The 23,892-nt window shown below is 44.2% G+C and overlaps 1 protein-coding gene across 3 annotated transcripts in view; it reads left to right on the forward strand.

Moving 5' to 3' along the window:
• The window catches only part of gas2l1 (growth arrest-specific 2 like 1), a 110,200-nt gene that overhangs the window by 47,307 nt on the left and 39,001 nt on the right, over positions 1 to 23,892 (forward strand). For 2 of the 3 annotated variants that reach the window (XM_072247688.1, XM_072247690.1), the window contains exons 2-3: positions 4,352 to 4,459; positions 14,490 to 14,586. In XM_072247688.1, coding sequence (XP_072103789.1) covers positions 4,352 to 4,459; positions 14,490 to 14,586 — 205 coding nt within the window. The remainder of the gene's footprint in view (positions 1 to 4,351; positions 4,460 to 14,489; positions 14,587 to 23,892) is intronic. The other variant, XM_072247689.1, reaches the window with a different exon arrangement.

Genomic DNA, 23,892 nt, shown 5'->3' on the forward strand with positions numbered 1-23,892 from the left:
TGGGGGGAGGAGAGGAAGAAGTACAAGGTAGCAGGTGAAAGGTGTGAGAGGGGGAGGGTGAAGTAATGAGCTGGGAAGTTGATTGGTGAAAGAGATGGAGCTGGAGAAGGGGCAATCTGATGGGAGAGGACAGAAGGCCAAGGGAGAACGGGAGGGGAAGGAGTAGGTAAGGAGATAAGATGAGAGAGGGATAAAGGGATGGGGAATTGTGAAGAAGAAGGGTGGGGACAATTACCTGAAGTTTGAGAAAAAAATGTTCATGCCATCAGGTTGGAGGCCACCCAGACAGAATATATAGTGTTGCTCCTCCAACCTGAGTGTGGCCTCATCGCAGCAGTAGAGGAGGCCATGGATTGACGTATGGGAATGGGAAGTAGAATTGAAGTGGGCGGCCACTGGGAGATCCCACTTTTTCTGGCTGGCGGACAGAGAGTAGGTGCTTGGTGAAGCGGTCTCCTGGTCTGTGTCAGGTCTCACTGATATAAAGGAGGTCACACCGGGAGCAGTGGACAGAGTAGATGCTCCAACAGATTCCCAGGTGAAGTGTCGCCTCACCCAGAAGGACTGTTTGGGGCCCTGAATGGTTATGAGGGAGGAGGTGTAGAGGCAGGTGTGGCACTTGTTCCGCTTGTAAGGGTAAGTGTCAGGAGAGAAATCGATGAAGGGGAAAGTTGGGGGTGGGTGGGGAAGGAAAGATGTGCGTGGAATCTTGAACCCTATATGGGCTTAATTTGTCATTATGCTCAAGGCAAAGGTCAAACTCAATGGGCCGAATGGCCTAATTCTGCTCCTGTATTTTATGGTCTCTGTGGTGCTTCCCAAGGCAAAGATATTTCATTAGGTGTGAAGACCAAAACTGACCCAAATACTGTGATGTGTGCTTTTGCTGCAGACAAAGTTAAGATTGGTGTTTTCCCCTCACTTAGTTAACTGATATAAACATCTCAAATTGTTTTTGAAACTCAACCCCGCACATAGCTCTTCACAAAAAAAAGTCCAGCAGAGCCAGTTCACAGTTGGTTGCAACCTGAGGCTTTCTGCATGTGCGATTACGTTATGGTTCATCAACTTAACCCATCAGTCATCTCAAATTGAGCTACCAGAAAATTTGACATTCACAGCATAGTGTCGGTTGTGATGTTATCACTGTCACCAGAAACAACAATCTGAATGCACGAATTTGAAGCTTGTTCTTCTCTTCTGTGGCTGCCTGTTGGAAACGTCACCGCAGATGTACCAGTTTTATACATCTTATAGTGGACAGCATTCTGACTGGGTGTATCACAGTCTGGCATGGAACCTCCCATGCACAGGATTGGTAGAGGCTCAGCCATCTCCATCTCTGGCGCAATCCTCTCCACCGTCGAGGACGCCTTCTAGAGGTTTTGCCTCAAGAAGGTGGTGACCAAACTTTAAGGACTCGACACTCAGGACACGTGCTTTTTTCTCATTACTACCACCAGGCAGGCAATGTCGGGGCCTGAGGACCCTACTCAACCATTTAGGAGCAGCTTCTTCCTCTCCACCATCGGTTCATTGAATGGTCATCGGCACTATCGCACTAGTCTCACTCAAAGCCTGCCGCAGCGTTGCATCTCTGTTCCGCTCTGTCTGGTACCGAAATTGCAGCACCCTCTACTTCTGTGGGGCAGCACGATAGTGTAGTGGCTGGCACAGCGCTCTACAGTGCCAGCAACCCGGGATCAATTCCCACTGCTGCCTGTACAGAGTTTGTGCAACCTCCCTGTGAGGTTCCTCCGGGTGCTCCGGTTTCCTCCCACGGATAGGTTAATCAGTCATTGTAAATTGTCTGGGGATTAGGCTAGCGTGAAATTGGTGAGTTGCTCTGCGGCGTGGAAGAAAATAAGCAAAGTGCGATCCCAAGCTTTCCATGTCCAGAATTGAAATGTGAACGTGTGTGGCTCTGGGCACAAGATTTGTTCTTGTTTTATACACAAATTGCTTTCACGCCCTTGCGATAAAACACAGAGATTTTCTAACTTGTTGATAAAAATGCTGTCTGAAGCAACATTTGAGCAGTGGGTAGCTTGAGTCTTTTTTAGTCTATTTGTCATGAAACACTTTTTGTGTTTTGACTGCTGTGACTGCCTTTTGGCCCAGCTACACAGCTCACTGCTTCATTTGTCCAGTATCTGGCACTTACTCAGCTGGCACTGCTGTTGTTTTTTATTCCAGTCACTTTAGACTAAATGATGAGAAAATGTCACAAACTCGCACCAACAAAGGCTTTTCAGTTCATAAACGCGTTATTGACAAAGCAAGCTCTATGTGTTAATGCTCAATGCGAAGGAGCCCTCTTCCCTTGCTGGTTGTGAGTATTTAACCTTGTTCTGTTCTTTCACACACAGCCCTCTCATAAACATTAAAATGTCTTGGATGAGACACAGAATGCCTTCATTGGCACTGAAACCAAACACAGTAGAACTCTTAAAGCTGTAATCCCCTGAAATGGAAGGGCTGTGGAGGTGGGGGTGGAAAGACCACCTGGTGTCATCAAGATGCCGTCTTGTACAGATTATCTAATGAATTTTTTCACACACTTGTACCGACGCCCCATTCTGTTCCAGGCAATGCTTTTGTTCCCAATGTTTTCTCTCCTCATCGTCATCCTTATGTGCCGTGTCATTTGGCATGGGTGATCATGGTCATGACCACAATTGTTCTTGGCAAATTGTTCTACAGAAGTGGTTTGCCATTGCCGGCTTCTGGGCAGTGTCTTTACAAGATGGGTGACCCCAGCCACTATCAATACTGTGTCAGAGATTGTCATGCCCGGCGTCGGTGGTCGCATAGTCAGGACTTGTGATTATGCACCAGCTCCTCATACGACCATCCACCAGCTACTCCCATGGCTTCATGTGACCCTGATCAGGGGGCTAAGCAGGTGCTACACCTTTCCCAAGGGTGACCTGCAGGCTAGCAGAGGGAAGGAGCACCTCACACCTCCTTCGGTAGAGACATATCTCCACCCTGACACCCATCATTGCTAAAACAACTGAAGGTGTATTCTTCTGCCTGTACCCCATGTGAGTAGTCTGGTACATAAACTGCTTGTATTCTCTCTCTAAATTCACATCACTGAATTGGCAAATTTTGTTGTTGGGGTGCCACATTTTCATCTGTCCTCTGTGATGCTTTGAATTTGCCGTTACAGTTTACAAAGGTTTTAATCCAATAATTTTCTTTTGCAGGGAGGCAGTGTTTCTTTAAAGAATCAAGTTTAGAAATTTCACTGCAGTAAATTCTCAGCTTCTCTGTCATAGATAGAGAGTACTTGTGTAAGAGTCTTGGACTAGGGTGCCTAAGACTTTTGCAAGGCACTGTATTTGTCAACTTGGAGCAGAGAGCGAGTTTGTAAATCTGGCAGGAGCAAAGGATGTTAGGAATGGCAAGGGTAGAGTGCCATGGGAGGGGTGTGGGACAAGTGGCAGAGAAGGAATGCCAGGGGCAGGGGGGTGACATGGCTGCACGCACACCCCACCTTGAGACATCAGGCAAGGTAATTTGATTCCAAACAATTAGTTTATTGATCAATACAGAATATCTCTCTAATGCTTCCCATTCCCTTGCCCTTTTTCCCAACCATGATTCCCCTCTCCCTGCCCCCCTTCCCACTCTCAGTCCACAAGGGAAACCCGTGTCAGAATCAGGTTTATCATAACTCACATGTATCATGAAATTTGTTTTCATTTGTGGTAGCAGTACAGTGCAATACATAAAATTATATATATGTTGTGCTGCGTTGGCGCGTGGCCAAGTGGTTAAGGCGTCAGTCTAGTGATCTGAAGGTCGCTAGTTCGAGCTTCAGCTGAGGCAGCGTGTTGTGTCCTTGAGCGAGGCACTTAAACACACATTGCTCTTGCGATGACACCGGTGCCAAGCTGTATCGGCTCTAGTGCCTTCCCTTGGACAACATCGGTGGCATGGAGAGGGGAGACTTGCGGCATGGGCAACTGCTGGTATTCCAGACAACCTTGCCCAGGTCTGCGCCCTGGAAACCTTCCAAGGTGCAAATCCATGGTCTCATGAGACTAACGGATGCCTATATATATGGTTAAGACCTTTGCATGTTACTATAGATAGGAACTATGTAACACCGTTTTCATTCTAAGTTTTCCGTTAACTTGTTTGCTATTAAAAGATAGAGTTTCTTCTGGAGAAAATAATCCCATAATTTGTACTATTATGTTGTCTTTGAAGAACCATTACAATTTCAAAGTTTTAGTGTAATTATATTTTGAAGACAATTTATCTCACAGAGGAAAGACTATTCCTCTGACACTGACTGTAAACCAACAATCTACTTAACCCTGTGTTCTTTCTCCCTCAGGTGCGTGAGATCCTTGGCTACTGCTCCTGTCCTTCCCAGTTCCCTATGACTAAAGTATCCGAGGGTAAATATAAAGTCGGTGAGACCAGCACGTTGATCTTCATCAGAGTAAGAGTCTTGTGCCCTAACCATTTTTAATTCTTTTTACTTAGAAGCTGTAATGTATAGTTACAAATAAAATATACAAAGGAGCTTCATGTAGTAATATTGAGACATGCCCCAGTGAAATGAAATGGCAGGTTAAACAAGTTTTAGCTCCTGCTCTGTTATGTTTTATGCTCCTGTTTGAGTACTGTTGGGAGGGACAGCTTACCTGGGGAAAGCGACAGTGGCCGTGCCTCCGGCACAGAGTCTGGCCCTGTAGCTCAGAAGGGTAGGGCAAGGAAGAGGAGGGCAGTTGTGATAGGGGACTCGATAGTAAGGGGGTCAGATAGGCGATTCTGTGGACGCAGTCCAGAGACCCGCATGGTAGTTTGCCTCCCTGGTGCCAGGGTCCGGGGTATTTCTGATCGTGTCCAAGATATCCTGAAGTGGGAGAGTGAGGGGCCAGAGGTCGTGGTACATATAGGTACCAATGACATAGGTAGGAAAAGGGATGAGGTCCTGAAAGGAGAATATAGGGAGCTAGGAAGGGAGTTGAGAAAAAGGACCACAAAGGTAGTAATCTCGGGATTACTGCCTGTGCCACGCGACAGTGAGAGTAGGAATGCGATGAGGTGGAGGATAAATACGTGGCTGAGGGATTGGAGCAGGGGGCAGGGATTCAAGTTTTTGGATCATTGGGACCTCTTTTGGCGCAGGCGTGACCTGTACAAAAAGGACGGGTTACACTTGAATCCTAGGGGGACCAATATCCTGGCAGGGAGATTAGCGAGGGCTACTGAGGTGACTTTAAACTAGAATGGTTGGGGGGTGGGAATCAAATTAAAGAGGCTAGGCGTGAGGAGGTTAGTTCACAACAGGGGGATGGGAACCAGTGCAGAGAGACAGAGGGGTGTAAAGTGAGGGTAGAAGCAAAAAGTACTAAGGAGAAAAGTAAAAGTGGCAGGCCGACAAATCCAGGGCAAGCATTAAAAAGGGCCACTTTTCAACATAATTGTATAAGGGCTAAGAAAGTTGTAAAAGAGCGCCTGAAGGCTTTGTGTGTCAATGCAAGGAGCATTCGTAATAAGGTGGATGAATTGAAAGTGCAGATTGTTATTAATGATTATGATATAGTTGGGATCACAGAGACATGGCTCCAGGGTGACCAAGGATGGGAGCTCAACGTTCAGGGATATTCAATATTCAGGAGGGATAGACATGAAGGAAGGGGAGGTGGGGTGGCATTGCTGGTTAAAGAAGAGGAAGGACATAAGCCGGGAAGATGTGGAATCGATATGGGTAGAGCTGCGTAACACTAAGGGGCAGAAGACGCTGGTGGGAGTTGTGTACAGGCCACCTAACAGTAGTAGTGAGGTCGGAGATGGTATTAAACAGGAAATTAGAAATGTATGCAATAAAGAAACAGCAGTTATAATGGGTGACTTCAATCTACATGTAGATTGGGTGAACCAAATTGGTAAAGGTGCTGAGGAAGAGGATTTCTTGGAATGTATGCGGGATGGTTTTTTGAACCAATGTGTCGAGGAACCAACTAGAGAGCAGGCTATTCTGGACTGGGTTTTGAGCAATGAGGAAGGGTTAATTAGCAATCTTGTCGTGAGAGGCCCCTTGGGTAAGAGTGACCATAATATGGTGGAATTCTTCATTAAGATGGAGAGTGACATAGTTAATTCAGAAACAAAGGTTCTGAACTTAAAGAAGGGTAACTTTGAAGGTATGAGATGTGAATTAGCTAAGATAGACTGGCAAATGACACTTAAAGGATTGACGGTGGATATGCAATGGCAAGCATTTAAAGGTTGCATGGATGAACTACAACAATTGTTCATCCCAGTTTGGCAAAAGAATAAATCAAGAAAGGTAGTGCACCCGTGGCTGACAAGAGAAATTAGGGATAGTATCAATTCTAAAGAAGAAGCATACAAATTAGCCAGAGAAAGTGGCTCACCTGAGGACTGGGAGAAATTCAGAGTTCAGCAGAGGAGGACAAAGGGCTTAATTAGGAAAGGGAAAAAAGATTATGAGAGAAAACTGGCAGGGAACATAAAAACTGACTGTAAAAGCTTTTATAGATGTGTAAAAAGGAAAAGACTGGTAAAGACAAATGTAGGTCCCCTACAGACAGAAACAGGTGAATTGATTATGGGGAGCAAGGACATGGCAGACCAATTGAATTATTACTTTGGTTCTGTCTTCACTAAGGAGGACATAAATAATCTTCCAGAAATAGTAGGGGACAGAGGGTCCAGTGAGATGGAGGAACTGAGCGAAATACATGTTAGTAGGGAAGTGGTGTTAGGTAAATTGAAGGGATTGAAGGCAGATAAATCCCCAGGGCCAGATGGTCTGCATCCTAGATTGCTTAAGGAAGTAGCCCAAGAAATAGTGGATGCATTAGTGATAATTTTTCAAAACTTGTTAGATTCTGGACTAGTTCCTGAGGATTGGAGGGTGGCTAATGTAACCCCACTTTTTAAAAAAGGAGGGAGAAAGAAACCGGGGAATTATAGACCGGTTAGCCTAACGTCGGTGGTGGGGAAACTGCTGGAGTCAGTTATCAAAGATGTGATAACAGCACATTTGGAAAGCGGTGAAATCATCGGACAAAGTCAGCATGGATTTGTGAAAGGAAAATCATGTCTGACGAATCTCATAGAATTTTTTTGAGGATGTAACTAGTAGAGTGGATAGGGGAGAACCAGTGGATGTGGTATATTTGGATTTTCAAAAGGCTTTTGACAAGGTCCCACACAGGAGATTAGTGTGCAAACTTAAAGCACACGGTATTGGGGGTAAGGTATTGATGTGGATGGAGAATTGGTTAGCAGACAGAAAGCAAAGAGTGGGAATAAACGGGACCTTTTCAGAATGGCAGGCGGTGACTAGTGGGGTACCGCAAGGCTCAGTGCTGGGACCCCAGTTGTTTACAATATATATTAATGACTTGGATGAGGGAATTAAATGCAGCATCTCCAAGTTTGCAGATGACACGAAGCTGGGTGGCAGTGTTAGCTGTGAGGGGGATGCTAAGAGGATGCAGGGTGACTTGGATAGGTTGGGTGAGTGGGCAAATTCATGGCAGATGCAAATTAATGTGGATAAATGTGAAGTTATCCACTTTGGTGGCAAAAATAGGAAAACAGATTATTATCCGAATGGTGGCCGATTAGGAAAAGGGGAGGTGCAACGAGACCTGGGTGTCATTATACACCAGTCATTGAAAGTGGGCATGCAGGTACAGCAGGCGGTGAAAAAGGCGAATGGTATGCTGGCATTTATAGCGAGAGGATTCGAGTACAGGAGCAGGGAGGTACTACTGTAGTTGTACAAGGCCTTGGTGAGACCACACCTGGAGTATTGTGTGCAGTTTTGGTCCCCTAATCTGAGGAAAGACATCCTTGCCATAGAGGGAGTACAAAGAAGGTTCACCAGATTGATTCCTGGGATGGCAGGACTTTCATATGAAGAAAGACTGGATGAACTGGGCTTGTACTCTTTGGAATTTAGAAGATTGAGGGGGGATCTGATTGAAACGTATAAAATCCTAAAGGGATTGGACAGGCTAGATGCAGGAAGATTGTTCCCGATGTTGGGGAAGTCCAGAACAAGGGGTCACAGTTTGAGGATAAAGGGGAAGCCTTTTAGGACCGAGATGAGGAAAAACTTCTTCACACAGAGAGTGGTGAATCTGTGGAACTCTCTGCCACAGGAAACAGTTGAGGCCAGTTCATTGGCTATATTTAAGAGGGAGTTAGATATGGCCCTTGTGGCTACGGGGATCAGGGGGTATGGAGGGAAGGCTGGGGCGGGGTTCTGAGTTGGATGATCAGCCATGATCATAATAGATGGCGGTGCAGGCTGGAAGGGCTGAATGGCCTACTCCTGCACCTATTTTCTATGTGGTATATTTGACCCATAGAATTTCAATTATATAACCATATAACAATTACAGCACGGAAACAGGCCATCTCGGTCCTTCTAGTCCATGCTGAACTCTTACTCTCACCTAGTCCCACCGACCTGCACTCTGTCCATAACCCTCCATTCCTTTCCTGTCCATATATCTATCCAATTTAACTTTAAACAACAACATCGAACCTGCCTCAACCACTTCTGCTGGAAGCTCGTTCCACACAGCTACCACTCTCTGAGTAAAGAAGTTCCCCCTCGTGTTACCCCTAAACTTTTGTCCTTTAACTCTTGTTACGTACCCCGTAACTGGGTTGCCAAACCAGCAGAAATGGATCACCCAGCTGGAGTCTGGATTACTAGAACTAAGAAAGTTTTATTAAAGAAACAAGCAACACAGTAATCGAAAGGATAATCAATGCAACAGTTCAGCAATAATAAACACACATGTGCACAGAATTAAGATAACAGCATCAATCAAGCTCTATCGTTGTCTACGGGTAAATGACCAATTTCAAAGTTACACAAAGTTCAGTCCAATTTAGTAGTTCAGTTCGCAGTAATCGTTGCCATGGCGATGGACAACGTGGGGGGAGAGAGAGAGAGAGAGAACGGGAACGACTGATCATTCAGACACGGCTTCCACTCACAGACCGGCGATATTGCTCACAAGCAGCTTTTGGGCAGGTCCTTTGTGATGTCACCTGAGGTCACCGACTGTGACCCCTCCTCCAGATGCGGTCGATCCTCTGCAGTGAACTCAGCACCCAAGCAAGGGCGGACACACACCGGGTTCCCGCTGATCGTACCTTTCCACCCTGTGCGTTGTCCGGTACTTCCCACTGACTCGTGAGAGGCGCACCGCTTCTAGGGTCTCGTTACCTCGGGTGTCGTGTGTGTCCTGCCTTAGCGAACCTGTCCCTTTTTATCCCCCTGCTGGGGTATCGCCCGTCCATTACTTCAAACAGTTCAGGGTTCAAAGGGGGAGCCGATCTTGGCAATACCCAGACTGATGGCTCCTTCATTAACATCTCCACATGCTGCTTCATTGTTCCTTATCTCTCCTTCTCCCCTGAGGACAGGTGGCAGACCAACTGCTGATCACACAGCACAGCTAACATCTTATCTATGTATATTCTCGTCACACTCTCAACTCATGTCCTCTTGTTTGAATCTCCCCCGCTCTCAATGGAAAAAGCCTATCCACGTCAACTCTATCTATCCCCCTCATAATCTCCCCTCAACCTTCTACCCTCCAAAGAATAAAGACCTAAATTGTTCAACCTAGATTATATAGGTTCAACTTGTTCAACAATGGATTATATCTGTTGTTCGTTCGTTATGTGTCGTGTCGTATGATGTTGGCAATAATCTTTCTATGACCATGATTGCTCTTGGCAAATTTTTCTACTGAAGTGGTTTGCCATTGCCTTCTGAGCATTGTGTTGGCAAGATGGGTGACCCCAGCCATTATCAATACCCTTCAGAGATTGTCTCCCTGGTGTCTGTGGTTGCATAACCAGAGCTTGCGCCAGCTACTCATACGGCCACCCACCACCTGCACCCACGGCTTCTTGTGACCCGGATCGGGGGTGGGGGGGGAGGCTAAGCAGGTGCTACACCTTGTCCAAGGGTCACCTGCAGGCTAAAGGAGGGAAGGAGTGTATTGTACCTCCCTTGGTAGAGACGTATCTCCACCCTGTCACTCAAAATTATACCTATAACCCCTATAATAAATGCAGCAGAAATCATGAACATTTTCTTCCAATTTGAAATTCCACTGGCATAATCTGAGAGGTTGAGCCCATCGTTTGACCATCACACTTAGTTTCGATTGGATGAAGATATATTTCTGCCCTCAAAGTGCAGAGTGATTAAATATCCAAATATAAAGGGCTGTGGAAAAAGCAAAGCAGGGCATGCTTAGGAAGGGAATTTTACATGTACGGAATTATCGTTATCAGTGTACTTTGCCCACACTTGTTTTGCAAAGGAAACAGTCAAAGGTTGGTTCTGTTAGTCTTCCAGGACCAGCTCAGACATGACGCCCAGCAGGCAAAGTGCGCTCATTTTTAGAATGCTTGCTTGTGGAGGAGTTTGTATTTCCTGACAAACACGTTGCTTTCTCGTGTAAATGCCACTCCAAGGATCTTACTGTTGACTCCTCAAGGTACAGCTGATACGAGAGAGTGACCTCTCACTCCACTCGCAGACTAGAAGTTATTTCCAGTGGATGTGACGTCTGTTGGGGTGGTCAAAATAGAAATCCTTCTGTAAATAAGAAAATACAAAAAAATTTGAGTTCTGCACAAATTCCTTATTGTCATGATAGTGCTGTGCAATACAGAAACAGGCCATTCGGCCCATCAGGGCCATGTTCGGCTTTTTACCCAGTTATCCTGATCCCATTTAGAATCATATATTACTACTGATAAGGAATCATATATTACTACTGATAAGGAATCAAATACATGCTTTGTGCTTCAAGGCAATGCTACTTCAATATAATTATGCTTGTATTCATTTATAAAGTTATTTTGATCTGGAATGCACTCTCTGAAAGTGTGATTTAAATGGATTCATTAATATCTTTCTAAAGTGAAGCGGATCAATAATTGCAGATATAAAATTACAGGACCATGGGGAAAGGAGTAAGGGAATGGGATAGCTCATTCGAGGAGCTGGCACAGATGTGATGGACTGAATGGCCTCTGTTTTGGTCCCATAAAGGCAAGAATGTTTGAAATTAAACGAGGCAATGATCCAGCTGATTATGTGGGTGCCCTCTTTTAATTGCTAACTCTGTTCACTCCAAGGTGGTACTGTTTCTGTTTCTAACGTTTACTCGATTCGGTTAATGAATTTATTAATTAGTAGAGCTTATTTATTGAGATACAGCGCACACTTCCAGCCCTTCAAGCCACACTGCCCAGCAATCCCACAATTTAATCCTGGACTAATCACGGGACAATTTATAATGACCAATTAACCCACCTTTAGACTGTGGGAGGAAACCCACGTGGTCACGGGGAGAAGAATTCAGCAGCAGGAATTGAACCCAGGTTGTCTGTACTGTAAAGCATTGTGCTAACCACGAGGCTATCGTGCGAATGAAGGGAGAATAAAAGAAAGGGCTAATGTAGGATTAACATAAAGGGGTGGGTAATAGCCAATGCAGACTAAACTGAAGATCCTTTCTCTGTGAAGTATCATTCCATGACTCCATCTTTTGTGGGACTCCTGTCACATGGGATTGATCATTATTTGCCCAGATGTTTTCAATTCTGCGATGACTGTGTATTTGTTATTTTCAAAAAGATACAACATCGTCATGAATTCACTGTCATCATTATGCGCTATGTCATATGATGTGGGCGATCATGGTCTTTCCGTGACCACGATTGTTCTTGGCAAATTTTTCTACAGAAGTGGTTTGCCATTGCCACCTTCTGGGGAGTGTCTTTGCAAGACGGGTTACCCCATCAATGCTCTTCAGAGCAGGGGTTCCTCAACGTTTTTTTTATGCCATGGATCCCTATCATTAACTGAGGAGTCTATGGATCACAGTTGGGAGCCCCTGCTCCAGAGATTGTCTGCCTGGCGTCAATAGTCACATAACCAGGGCTTGTGATATGCTCCAGCTGCTCATATGACCATCCACCACCTGCTCCCACGGCTTCACGTGACCCTAATTGGGGTGGGATGGGGGGGGCTAAGTAGGTGCTACACCTTGCCCAAGGGTGACCTGCAGACTAGCAGAGGGAAGGAGTGCCTTACACCTCCTTTGGTAGAGACACATCTCCGCCCCACAATTGCATGTCTTCAAAATTGGGGGAAAAAAAGGTAAGCACAGTTAACTTACACTGGCAATATTAAAGGAGAAAGGTTCAGATTGGCACAGTGAATTTCTGCTTCTACATTAAATTGCACATATCCTAAATCCTGCACTAAATGAAGTCTGCTGCAAAGCTTTTTCCTGTGCCTTTGAAGTTTTGCTCATTACCAGGCTAGTCATCAATAAGCAATGTGTCATTGGTTATTATTTAACAGGAGAGTGAAAATTACATTGAACGTGAGGTCCAGAGAAGGGGTGAGTCATTGAGGTGTGAATACCATCAAAGGGGACAGTCAGTAGAGTGAGCATCAGATGTGGAGCCTGGAGGTTCGGCAATCTGAGGAACAGAGAGAATCAAGTCAACCGCAGAGGAAAGAAACAGACAATTGGCTTAGGACATTTCAGAGCCTTTCTGCCTGAGTAATAAGATAAGGTTCTGATAACCTGTTTGGTTAGTCACCCAACGGCTAGGCATCAGACAACCACCTGACCTCTGGGTGTTCTTTTTTGTAGTTCTACGCCTCTGCACTCAAATTGATTACATTTTAAACTTGTCCTTAGAAAAATGAGCTTGTTCCAAAGACTAAAGAGAAGTGAGTGTATGAAGTAACTATATATTAAAAAGAATATGATGGAACGTTTTGTCTTCTATCAGATCAAGTCAGGTTTATTGTCATTTTACTGTACACATGTATACTGTCAAATGAGACATTTCTCCGGACTGGGGTGTAAAGCACAATAGTACACGTACTGAGTGCTCGTCTGAGTGCTACTGGTACCATGTGACCCAGTACTACCTGTCACATGGTCGGGTGGTCGGCGACTAAACCGGCTCCCCCTCCAGGCTTGCCTGGTGAGGAGGATGGCTAGACAACCTGCAGGACGAAAAACAAGACCTGTCAAAAGGTGGATGAACCCTCTCGTAGGGTCAACGGCCATCTAGCAAACACGTGCCGTGAAGCGCGGAAAGGGCATCCCTTGCATCGAAGCTTGGTCTGACTGCAGCAGAACTTCCCCCAGTCGTCTTGGACCCCACCATGCCACTGGATCCAGGAGGGATGTCCAGAGGGTGGGTCTGGACCTGTGCAACCCCCTACTCACCTAAAATCCACTCACGCACACGTTGTTCCTTTCTACTTCCTTTCTGGATAGCCAGAAGAAAGAAGAAGGGTACACGTAACACTTAGTAAAGTAAGAATTAGTTCAACAAATGAATTGTGCATAAATTAAATATTGATGGGTACAGCACTAATTATCTAGCAACTCTTCGACTGTGATGCAGCAGGGATTTCAGAAAGCTATTGGCCTGAAGGAAGAAACTGTGTTTCCCGTCCTCAACAGTCTTGTCTTGATGCATCGGAGTCTCCTGCTGGATGGTAGAAAGTCAAAGAGGATGCTGGATGGAAGGCTGGGTTCCTTGATAATACTAAGGGCTCTGTGTACGCAGTGCTCCTGTTCAATGCCCCTGGTGGATGTCTGGCATATAATCAGGGATTGTTTAAAGATTCACAAATCACTTCCTCCCTGTCAGCTGCAATAAGATCAGGTCCTACCTTCATGAGCAAGGAGAACTTGCTTGTGCTCCATCTCTGTGTGCTCTGAGGTGCTGATAAGACCACTAAGATTGCATCCCCCCCCCCCCCCCCCCCGCCCCATGGTGACCATGCTCAGTTACAAAGCCCCTTTTCTGGAATTTTGTGGGCCAAGTTAGTAGAGCCACTGCCTCACAATCCCACTGACCTGGTTCAGTTCTGACCTTGAGTGCTAACTGTGTGAAGTTTGAACATTCTCCTGGTGACTGTGTGAGATTCAGTTTCTTCCCTGTGCCCATGACATGTGGGTTGGTCACTTTAAGTTGCCCCTAGTACAAGAGTTCTCAACATTTTAAAGCCATAGACCCTTACCATTAACCAAAGGGTCCATGGAGCCCAGATTGGGAACCCTTGCCCTCGTAGGATCTGTGGATGCTGGTGGGGAGAACTTTTACCAGGGATATATGGCAAAAAAACTGTAAGTGGTATAAATAAATATTAGTGTAAAGTGCTCTGGAAAATTACTACATTATTTTAAAAATCCATAAATAAAGTTCTTGACCTTGTCATTGTGAACTGTGACTCAATTCCGTGATGTGAAATGGCTCCTGTTACCTTTTCCGATAACCTTTTGATCCCCTGTATGAACCCTCACAACTGAATTAACTAAAGAATAATACAAATGTATTGATTGATTCTTAAAGCATTTATTTATGTACTTAGGAGATCAGCAGTTTACTTTCTGTTCTTCCGGCAGGTTCTGAGGAATCATGTGATGGTACGTGTTGGAGGAGGCTGGGATACCCTTGAGCACTATCTGAACAAACATGATCCCTGTAGGTGTACATCATCAAGTAAGTACATTCGTGAAGATGGATTCCAGTTCTTGCCATTTCCTCTCTTTCACCTTCACTGTTCTCTCTAAACTGCGTGGGTACATGGCCACGCAGTTACTGAAATGCTCCCGTGCACATACCCCTCGTTGCCATGCAGCTGGAATATTCTTTTATATAATGTTAATAAAGTTTTGAAATTATGCAAATATAATTCTGACATCCGTTAATACAGTTGTGACATATCCTATAATTAACTGTGCACTAACGAATGGAATCCATAATAATAAACATACCACAACTTTTACTTTGAAATATTTTAGAGCTTCAACATATTTACGTTGTCATTGTTTCAAATTACAGCACTGTTACAAATTGTAACAATAAACACAGAATGGAAGTCGGTAGCTCATTGTTAGTAAGCCGCCAGCCCGCTGAATGCGAACACTGTCTAATTTTAAAAGATTACAGAAAGTGAAAGATTTTCTTTGTTGTACTGTATTTCATTCTACCTTCCAATTAATAAAAACAATCCAAGTGTGTTTTTTCACTTTTTGTTCTAAATACTCATAGTATGCATATTACAAGCAAAATCATTTAAAGTGCCATGCATTTATCAGTCTGTAGTGGGGGGGGGGCTAGATTTCTTGCTCAGAGCAATAATTGGCCCACACGTCTGTAGAATAATTGGCGAGAGCGTTGTTTACCTTGTGGACTCCTATAACAAGCTGTGATCACCAATGTGATTTCAGTTCATGTTTAACATCACCTTGGACTTGCAATAAGCTAAATGCAGCTTGTCAATATGAAAGTAGCAGATAAATTGTTAAATAAGATTAACTGAATTATCATTTGGAATGCATCCAGCTTATTCCTCAGACTTTAACACAGCATGGGCATCTGTAATCATAACACATTTACTGCTCCAGGCTATGCCACCAGCACCTCTCACCTGTGGCCTTTGTCATGGGGGAGGATGAGCAGCACCAACATCTGCAGGTTCTTGTTGGTTCTTCACTCAACCCCGGAGCATCTGGACAGCAAAGAGGCATGCATTAGGATGTTGCTTATTGACTCCAGCTCCGCATTCAATAACATCAGCTGTTCAAAACTAATCAAGACCTTAGCCTCGATTTCCTCACTTTCAAATGCCAGTCAGTTTGGATTGGCAGCAACATCTCCTCCACAACCTTCTCCAGCACAGGGGCACCACAAACCGTGTGCTTCGCCCGCTGCTCTGCTCACCTTACACTAATGACCGTGTGTCTAAGCACAGCTCCAATGCCATATTCAAGCTTGCCGATGGCACCACTGTCGTTCGCTAAATCAAAGATGGCGATCTGTTGGTATGTAGGAGGGAGACTGAAAATCTGGCTGAGTGGTGCCATAACAACAACTCAATGTCAGCAAGACCAAGGAGCCAATTATTGACTTCAGGAGGAGGAAACCAGAGGTCCATGAACCACCCCTCATCGGACGATCAGAGGGGGAGAGTGTCAGCAACTTCAAATTCCTTCATGGTACCACTTTGGAGGACCTGTCTTGGGGCCAGCAACTACTAAGAAAGCATGGCTAAATCTTTGACAAACATCTACAGATGTGTGGTGAAGAGTATATTGACTCTGTGCGTCACATCCTGGTATGGAAACACCAATGCCCTTGAATGGAGAAACCGGCAAAAAGTAGTGGATGCAGCCCAGTCCATCACGGGTAAAGCTTTCCCCACCACTGAGCATATCTACATGGAGCGTTGTTGCAGCAAAGTAGCAACCATAATCAGGGACCCGCCACCCCACCATCCAGACCGTGCTCTCTACTTGCTGCTGCCATCAGGAAGAAGGTACTGGAGTCCCAGGACTCTCACCACCAGGTTCAGGAATAGTAACCCACCCCTCAACTATCAGGCTCTTGAAGCAGAGGGGATAACTTCACTCAACTTCACTTGCCGCATCACTGAAATGTCCTGACAATCTTGTAAGACCATAAGACATAGGAGCAGAATTAAGCTAGTCTGCTCCGCCATTCCACCATGGCTGATCCTGGATCCCACTCAACCCCATACACCTGCCTTCTTGCCATATCCTTTGATGCCCTGACCGATCAGGAAAATAGCAACTTCTGCTTTAAATATACCCATGGACTTGGTCTCCACCGCAGTCTGTGGCAAAGCGTTCCACAGGTTCACTACTCTCTGGCTAAAAAAAAATTCCTCTTTGCCTCTGTTCTAAGAAGTCACCCCTCAATTTTGAGGCTGTGCCTTCTAGTTCTGGATACCCCCACCAGAGGAAACATCCTCTCCACATCCACCTTATCTAGTCCTTTCAACATTTGGTAGGTTTCAGTGAGATCCCCCCACATTCTTCTAAATTCCCGTGAGTACAGGCCCAGAGCTGCCAAACTCTCCTCATATGTCAACCCTTTCATTCCCAGAAAAATCCTCATGAACCTCCTCTGGAATCTCTCCAATGACAACACATCCTTTCTGAGATATGAAGCCCCAAATTGTTGATGATACTCCAAGTGCGGCCTGACTAGTGTTATCTTCTTGTTTAGTATTCTATCCCCCTTGAAATAAATGCCAACATAGCATTTTCCTTCTTTACCACCAACTCAACCTGTAAACTAACCTTCAGGGAGTCTTGCACAAGGACTGCTAAGTCCCTTTGCACCTCTGATGTTTGAATTTCCTCCCCATTTAGATTATAGTCTGCACTATTGTTCCTTTTACCAAAGTGCATTATCATACATTTCCCAACACTGTATTCCATCTGCCACCTTTTTGCCCATTCTTCCAATTTGTCTAAGTCCTGATGCAATCACATTGCTTCCTCAGCACTACCTACCCCTCCACCTATCTTCACATCATCCGCAAACATTACCACAAAGCCATCAATTCCATAATCTAAATCATTGACAATGTGAAAAGTAGCAGACCCAATATTGACTCCTGAAGAACACCACAAGTCACTGGCAGCCAACCAGAAAAGGCCCCCTTTATACCCACTTGCTGCGTCCTGCTTGTCAGCCTTTCCTCTATCCATGTCAGTATGTTTCCTGTAACGCCATGGGATTTTATCCTGCTAAACAACCTCATGTGTGGCACCTTATCAAATACCTTCTGAAAATCCTAGTAAATGACATCCACTGCCTCACCTTTGTCCACCCTGCTTGTTAATTCCTCAAAGAATTCTTAACAGATTTCTCTTTATAGAAACCATGCTGACTTTGACTTACTTTATCATTAGCCTCCACATAGCCCGAAACCTCATCCTTAGTAATAGACTCCAACACTTTCCCAACCAACTGGCCTATAATTTCCTTTCTTTTACTTTCTCCCTTCTTAAAGAGTGGAGTGACATTTTCAATTTTCCAGTCCTCTGGGACCATGCCAGAATCAAGTGATTCTTGAAAGATCATGACCAATGCATCTGTTATCTCTTCAGCAAACTTTCTCGGGAGTTTGCCTAACACTTTTTCCTTTGTAATAGCAATGGCACTCACTCCTGCTCCCTGACACTCACAGACCTCTGACACACTGCTAGTGTCTTCCACAGTGAATACTGATGCTAAGTACTCATTAAGTTCATCTGCCATTTCTTTGTCCCCCCATTACTACCTCACCAGCATCATTATCCAGTAGTCCAATATCAAGTCTCACCTCCCTTTTACTCTTTATATAACTGAAAAATCTGTTAGTATCCTGCTTTATATTATTGGCTAATTTGTCCTCATATTTAATCTTTTCCCTTTTTATAGCCTTCTGTTGGATTTTAAAATCTTCCCAATCATCTGACTTCCCACTCATTAAGTTCACTTTTGCCCACTCACTTTTGCTACCTTGTATGCTGTTTCCTTGGCTTTTATGCAGTCCTTAACTTCCCTTGTCCGCCATAGTTGCCTACCCCTGCCATTTGAGAACTGCCTCTTCTGTGGGACGTACCTATCCTGTGCCTTGTGAACTATTCCCAGAAACTTCAGCCACCTCTGCTTGCTATCCTTCCTGTCAGTATCCTCCTCCAATCCACCTGGGCGAGCTCCTCTCTCATGCCTCTGTAATTCCCTTTATTCCATTGCGCTACTGATACATCTGACTTGTGCTTCTCCCTCTCAAGTTGCAGTATGAATTCAATCATATTATGGACTCACTTTCAAGGACTCCCCATCTCATGTTCTCGGTATTTATTTATTTATTGTTTATTTCATTTTCCTATCTTTAGTATTTGCCCACTTTGTTGTTTTTTGCACACTGGTTGAACACCCAAGCTTTCATAATAGTTATTATTCTATTATGGACTTATTGAGTATGCCCACAAATAAATGAATCTCAGGGTGGTATATGATGACATATCTGTACTTAGATAATAAATTCACTTTGAACTTTGAGGTTGTACGCCTTTCTGCTGTGGATGTTCATCAGTTCCTTCACTGTCACTCCAGAAATCTCCAATCCAACGTTGTGGTAGTGTCTTCTTTAAAAAGTGCCCATTGTGGTACAGAAAGGCAGCTCTGCGCCTTTAGGCTGAGGGGAAATGGGGTTGAGCAACAGAAACCCGAGGTGCCACAACCCTGTAGATGAACAAAAAGAAAAGTGGCTTTTGGGTGTGAGCAGGGTTGGGCTTGATTGTGGAGGCCCCAGTCTCACGGATCACCAAAATAAATTAAACTCGATCACCCATCACGTTTCAAAATCATTTCCTGTCGTCAGGCTGCAGCTTGTCCCTGTGGCCTGGGCGTGTAGCTGAGGCGTTTAATTTAGCCTGCTTGTTATGAAGTTCTTGAGGTAGAATCAGCTGAACTGGCCCAGCTGCATAATTACTTTCCTGCTTTTTGGAACCTAGGCTTACCATGAGCTATCACAAACAATAAAAAAAAACTTTAGCTCGTTAATGGCTGCAATCATTAAATCTTTATGACAAGTTAAAATTTCCATTGCTTCACGTTTTTCTGCTTGGAGGTGTTGGCTTCGTTATCTGCTTCGTTTCCATGGTTCCCGGCAAAACACCAGTACGTTGGTCACAACGCCTCTTCTTGTAAGGCTGGAATGGATCGTGTCAGAGCCCTTCAGCCAACTAGAATAAGAGTAATCACGCCAAACTTGGTCTTGTCCTCGTCGTGGTGTTTTGGCAGAGATCAGAAGGAAGCCCTAAGCTGCAGATGCTGGAAATCTAAAACAAGAACAGAAAAGGATGGAAATATTTGGCAGGTTAGGCTGCACCTGCAGGAAGAAAGAACGTAGCACAGTACAGGCCCTTCAGCCCGTGATGTCGTGCCAACCCTTTAACTTGCTCCAAGATCAATCTAACCCGTCCTTCCCATATAACCCTCAATTTTTCTTTCATCCTTGTGCCTCTGTATTTGTCTTTTAAATGTCCCTGATGTATCTGCCTCTATCAGGGTATTCTCTCTCCTTAAACAAAAACCTGGCTCCGACATCCACCCACCGCCCCTCCCCCACTCTCCCATACTTTCCTCCCAACACCTTAAAGTTATGTCCCCTTTAAGGTGAATTATTGGTGTGATTATAGTTGGCCATGCACTATCAATGATGGTTTAGAACAGGGGTTCCCAACCTGGGGTCTGCAGACCCTTGCTTAATGGCATTGATCCATGCCATAAAAAAATGTTGAGTACCCCTAGGTTTAACATTTGTAGGTCCATGTTATGCTCCCTGAATAGTAGGGTTACAATTACTTCCTTCCAATCCTTTGTTACAAATTTGGAATGTAGGATGGTAACCAAAGCATCCACTGACCATTGTCATGTTTTACAAAACTCTGGGAAGTACATTGGTTGGCCCTCCTGTTCCTTAGGGCTCTATCTTGCCAACCCTTCATGCCTTTTTAAAAAAAAATCCACTATTTTTAATTTCGTTAAGTTCTTCAACCTTGCTATACCTTTTGATTTTTGGCAGATTTTTTTTTGTTCCATGAATACAGACGCAATGTATTTAACTCCTTTGCAATTTCTTTATTTCACATTAGAAGTCCTGCCAGAGCCTGTATTTGCTTGGCTAATACTTTCTTTTTTGTACATCTGTGGAAGATCTTGCAATTTGTCATTAAGTTTCTTGACAGTTTACATATCAATTATCCTCTTTCAATTTTTGCTCTTTCCCTGCTGCAGTCTGAAGTGCTCCTAATCCACAGGCTTACTATTATTTCTGTCAACATTATAAGCCTCTTTTTTTAGATTTAGTGCTATCAGTAATTTCTCCTGTCAGCTATAGACAGACCACTTTTCCTGTTGGGTTTTGGTGTTTTTTCAGGAATGCATCCATTTTGCAAATGATAGATTATTCAGTTATATAAATTTCCTTTGTTCACTTTGTTTCAGATTCAATAACAAAGCTTTCAAAGACAATATAAAATATGCCATACGTCAAGGTCATTAATGAACGCTTTTTCATTCGGCAACGTGAAAGTCGTCTTTTCCTTTGGTTCCTGAACATGTGGATCTATAAAACCATTTGAATTGGACTCTCTTCTCATCATTCACTGACTTGCTCTACACAGATCTGCATACTCATGAGGTCTGCCCCAGGGCACACAGGTTCCAAGAATCGGTCATCTGCCCTATGATTATAATTTAGTTTGTCCGGTCTGTGTAGATTAAATTTCTCCACAAGTATAGTGTTTTATCAAATCTTATGATCAGGATTCAAGGTACATTTATTATCAAAGCATGTATGCAGTATACAACCCTGAGATTTGTCTTCTCCACAGACAGCCACAAAACAAACCATGGAACCCCCAAGGTGCAAAAAAAATCACGCAAACAGCAAAACAAGGGGTGAAAAACACAAAATACAAAACATCAAACCACGAAGTCATTGAAACAGTGTAGGAATACTGAGTTCAGTTCAATTTGGCGGACGTACACAGATCAGAACATGCATTGTTAGGAATTTGCATTTCATTTCCTTTAATTCATCCGATGGAGTATCTAATCTAGTTTATCTAGTAATTTATTTAGTGAGTCTTGAAATTCATTTAATCCAGTATAACTATGGCATAAACTCATGATAAATTGTTCACTCTGATCTGACCATCCGTGTCCTAATAATAAACCAAATGGGCTATTCATTGCTAATTTAAAAGAATAATTGGATTATCTAATATTTAATGAACAGTGTTAAATTTTGGTTCTAGTCTCTGACCTGTCACCTAAACTACCACTTCTCTTGCAAGACTGCTGCATAAGATTATTTACGTAAATATCTTAGAGTTATTTTTGCTAAATGAAGGATAACACTCCAGATGAAGGGCATTCTAAAATAAGTGTGCACCATGCCGCAGCTAGTTGAGCTGCTACCTCAAAGTTCCAATAATGCTAGTTCAATCCTGACCTAGGATGCTGTCCGTGTGGAGTTTACCGGTTTGGCTGTTATCCTTCTGGTTTCCTCTTTATTCTCTAGTTTCCTTTCACATCCAAAAGTGTGCAGGTTGGCAAGTTGATTGGTCCCTGGGAATTGCAGCAAATGTGCAGACGAGTATTAGAATCTGGGTGCAGTTGATGAGAATGGAACTTAAATTTCAAACTACACTTATTAACAAAGTATGTATGCAGTATATAACCCTGAGATTCATCTTCTCACAGACAGTCACGTTCAAAGGGCTACGGTAGGAAACTTTGTCACATGGTGTGAGCAGAATTATCTGCAGCTTAATGTGAAAAAGACTTAAGGAGCTGGTGGTAGACCTGAGGAGAGCTAAGGCACCGGTGACCCCTGTTTCCATCCAGGGGGTCAGTGTGGACATGGTGGAGGATTACAAATACCTGGGGATATGAATTGACAATAAACTGGACTGGTCAAAGAACACTGAGGCTATCTACAAGAAGGGTCAGAGCCGTCTCTATTTCCTGAGGAGACTGAAGTCCTTTAACATCTGTCGGACGATGCTGAGGATGTTCTACGAGTCTGTGGTGGCCAGTGCTATCATGTTTGCTGTTGTGTGCTGGGGCAGCAGGCTGAGGGTAGCAGACACCAACAGAATCAACAAACTCATTCGTAAGGCCAGTGATGTTGTGGGGATGGAACTGGACTGTCTCACGGTGGTGTCTGAAAAGAGGATGCTGTCTAAATTGCATGCCATCTTGGACAATGTCTCCCATCCACTACATAATGTACTGGGTGGGCACAGGAGTACATTCAGCCAGAGACTCATTCCACCGAGATGCAACACAGAGCGCCATAGGAAGTCATTCCTGTTGGTGGCCATCAAACTTTACAACTCCTCCCTAGGAGGGTCAGACACCCCGAGCCAATAGGCTGGTCCTGGACTTATTTCCTGGCATAATTTACATATTACCATTTAATTATTTATGGTGCAACTGTAATGAAAACCAATTTCCCTGGGGATCAATAAAGTGTGACTGTGACTTAAACATCAACCTCCCACGTGCAAAAAGAAAACAAATTGTGCAAATGGCAACAAGAACACCAGCCTTCCTCGCGCCAAAAAAAACCCCGAATTGCACAAGCAGCAACAAGAAAGAACAAGCAGAAACACAATATAAAAGCACAAAATCGAAAGAGTCCAATCCATAAACCGCAGACCCAGAACTTTGCTACCATCCTCTGGGGAGGGAGGGAGGGGGAGAGAGATCTCATTCGAATGCAGGAGCCTTTCCTCTGGAGCAAGGGTAGAGAGACCATCACACGCAGACACCTTCCACGCTCTCCTCAAGGCTTCAGTCTTACTTGACGCTTCAGTTGGTGAGATCAGTAAGAAATTGAGTCAACCATGAACCCCGTCTCTAAGCTTCTTGGCCTCCAGAGCACTCATTTCCCAGAATCTCCTCAGAGACAGCAAAGCGCCATATTGCTCAATGGTCCCGAAAACACTCTATCATTAGATCACAGGCTCCCAACAGTACCAGAGCCACATTTGAAAGAAAAAGGAACATTCCAGCACAGTGTAGACCAATTGGCCCACAAAGTTGTGACGATCTTTTAACCTATTCTCAGATCAATTTAACCCTTTCCCCTACATAGCCCTCTATTTTTCTATCATCATTGTGCCTATCTAAGTTTCTTAAATGCCCCTAACGCAGGGGTTTTCACCTTTATTTAATGCCATGGACCCCTCCCATTAACTGAGGGGTCGGTAGACCCCAAGGTTGGGAACCCCTGCCCTAATGTATCTGCGTTTACCACCACCCCTGACAGAGAATTCCATGCACTCACCAGTCTTCGTATAAAACAAAACTTTGCCTCTGACTTTCTAGTAGAGTAGAACTTTTCAAAGCATTGCTTTAAAATCTTTCTTTAATTTGGCCTACTAATCGGATTACTTAATGGCTGTTGACGTTGAATATGTTTATATA

Source organism: Mobula birostris, chromosome 31, assembly GCF_030028105.1.
Source record: "Mobula birostris isolate sMobBir1 chromosome 31, sMobBir1.hap1, whole genome shotgun sequence".
Lineage (NCBI taxonomy): Eukaryota > Metazoa > Chordata > Chondrichthyes > Myliobatiformes > Myliobatidae > Mobula > Mobula birostris.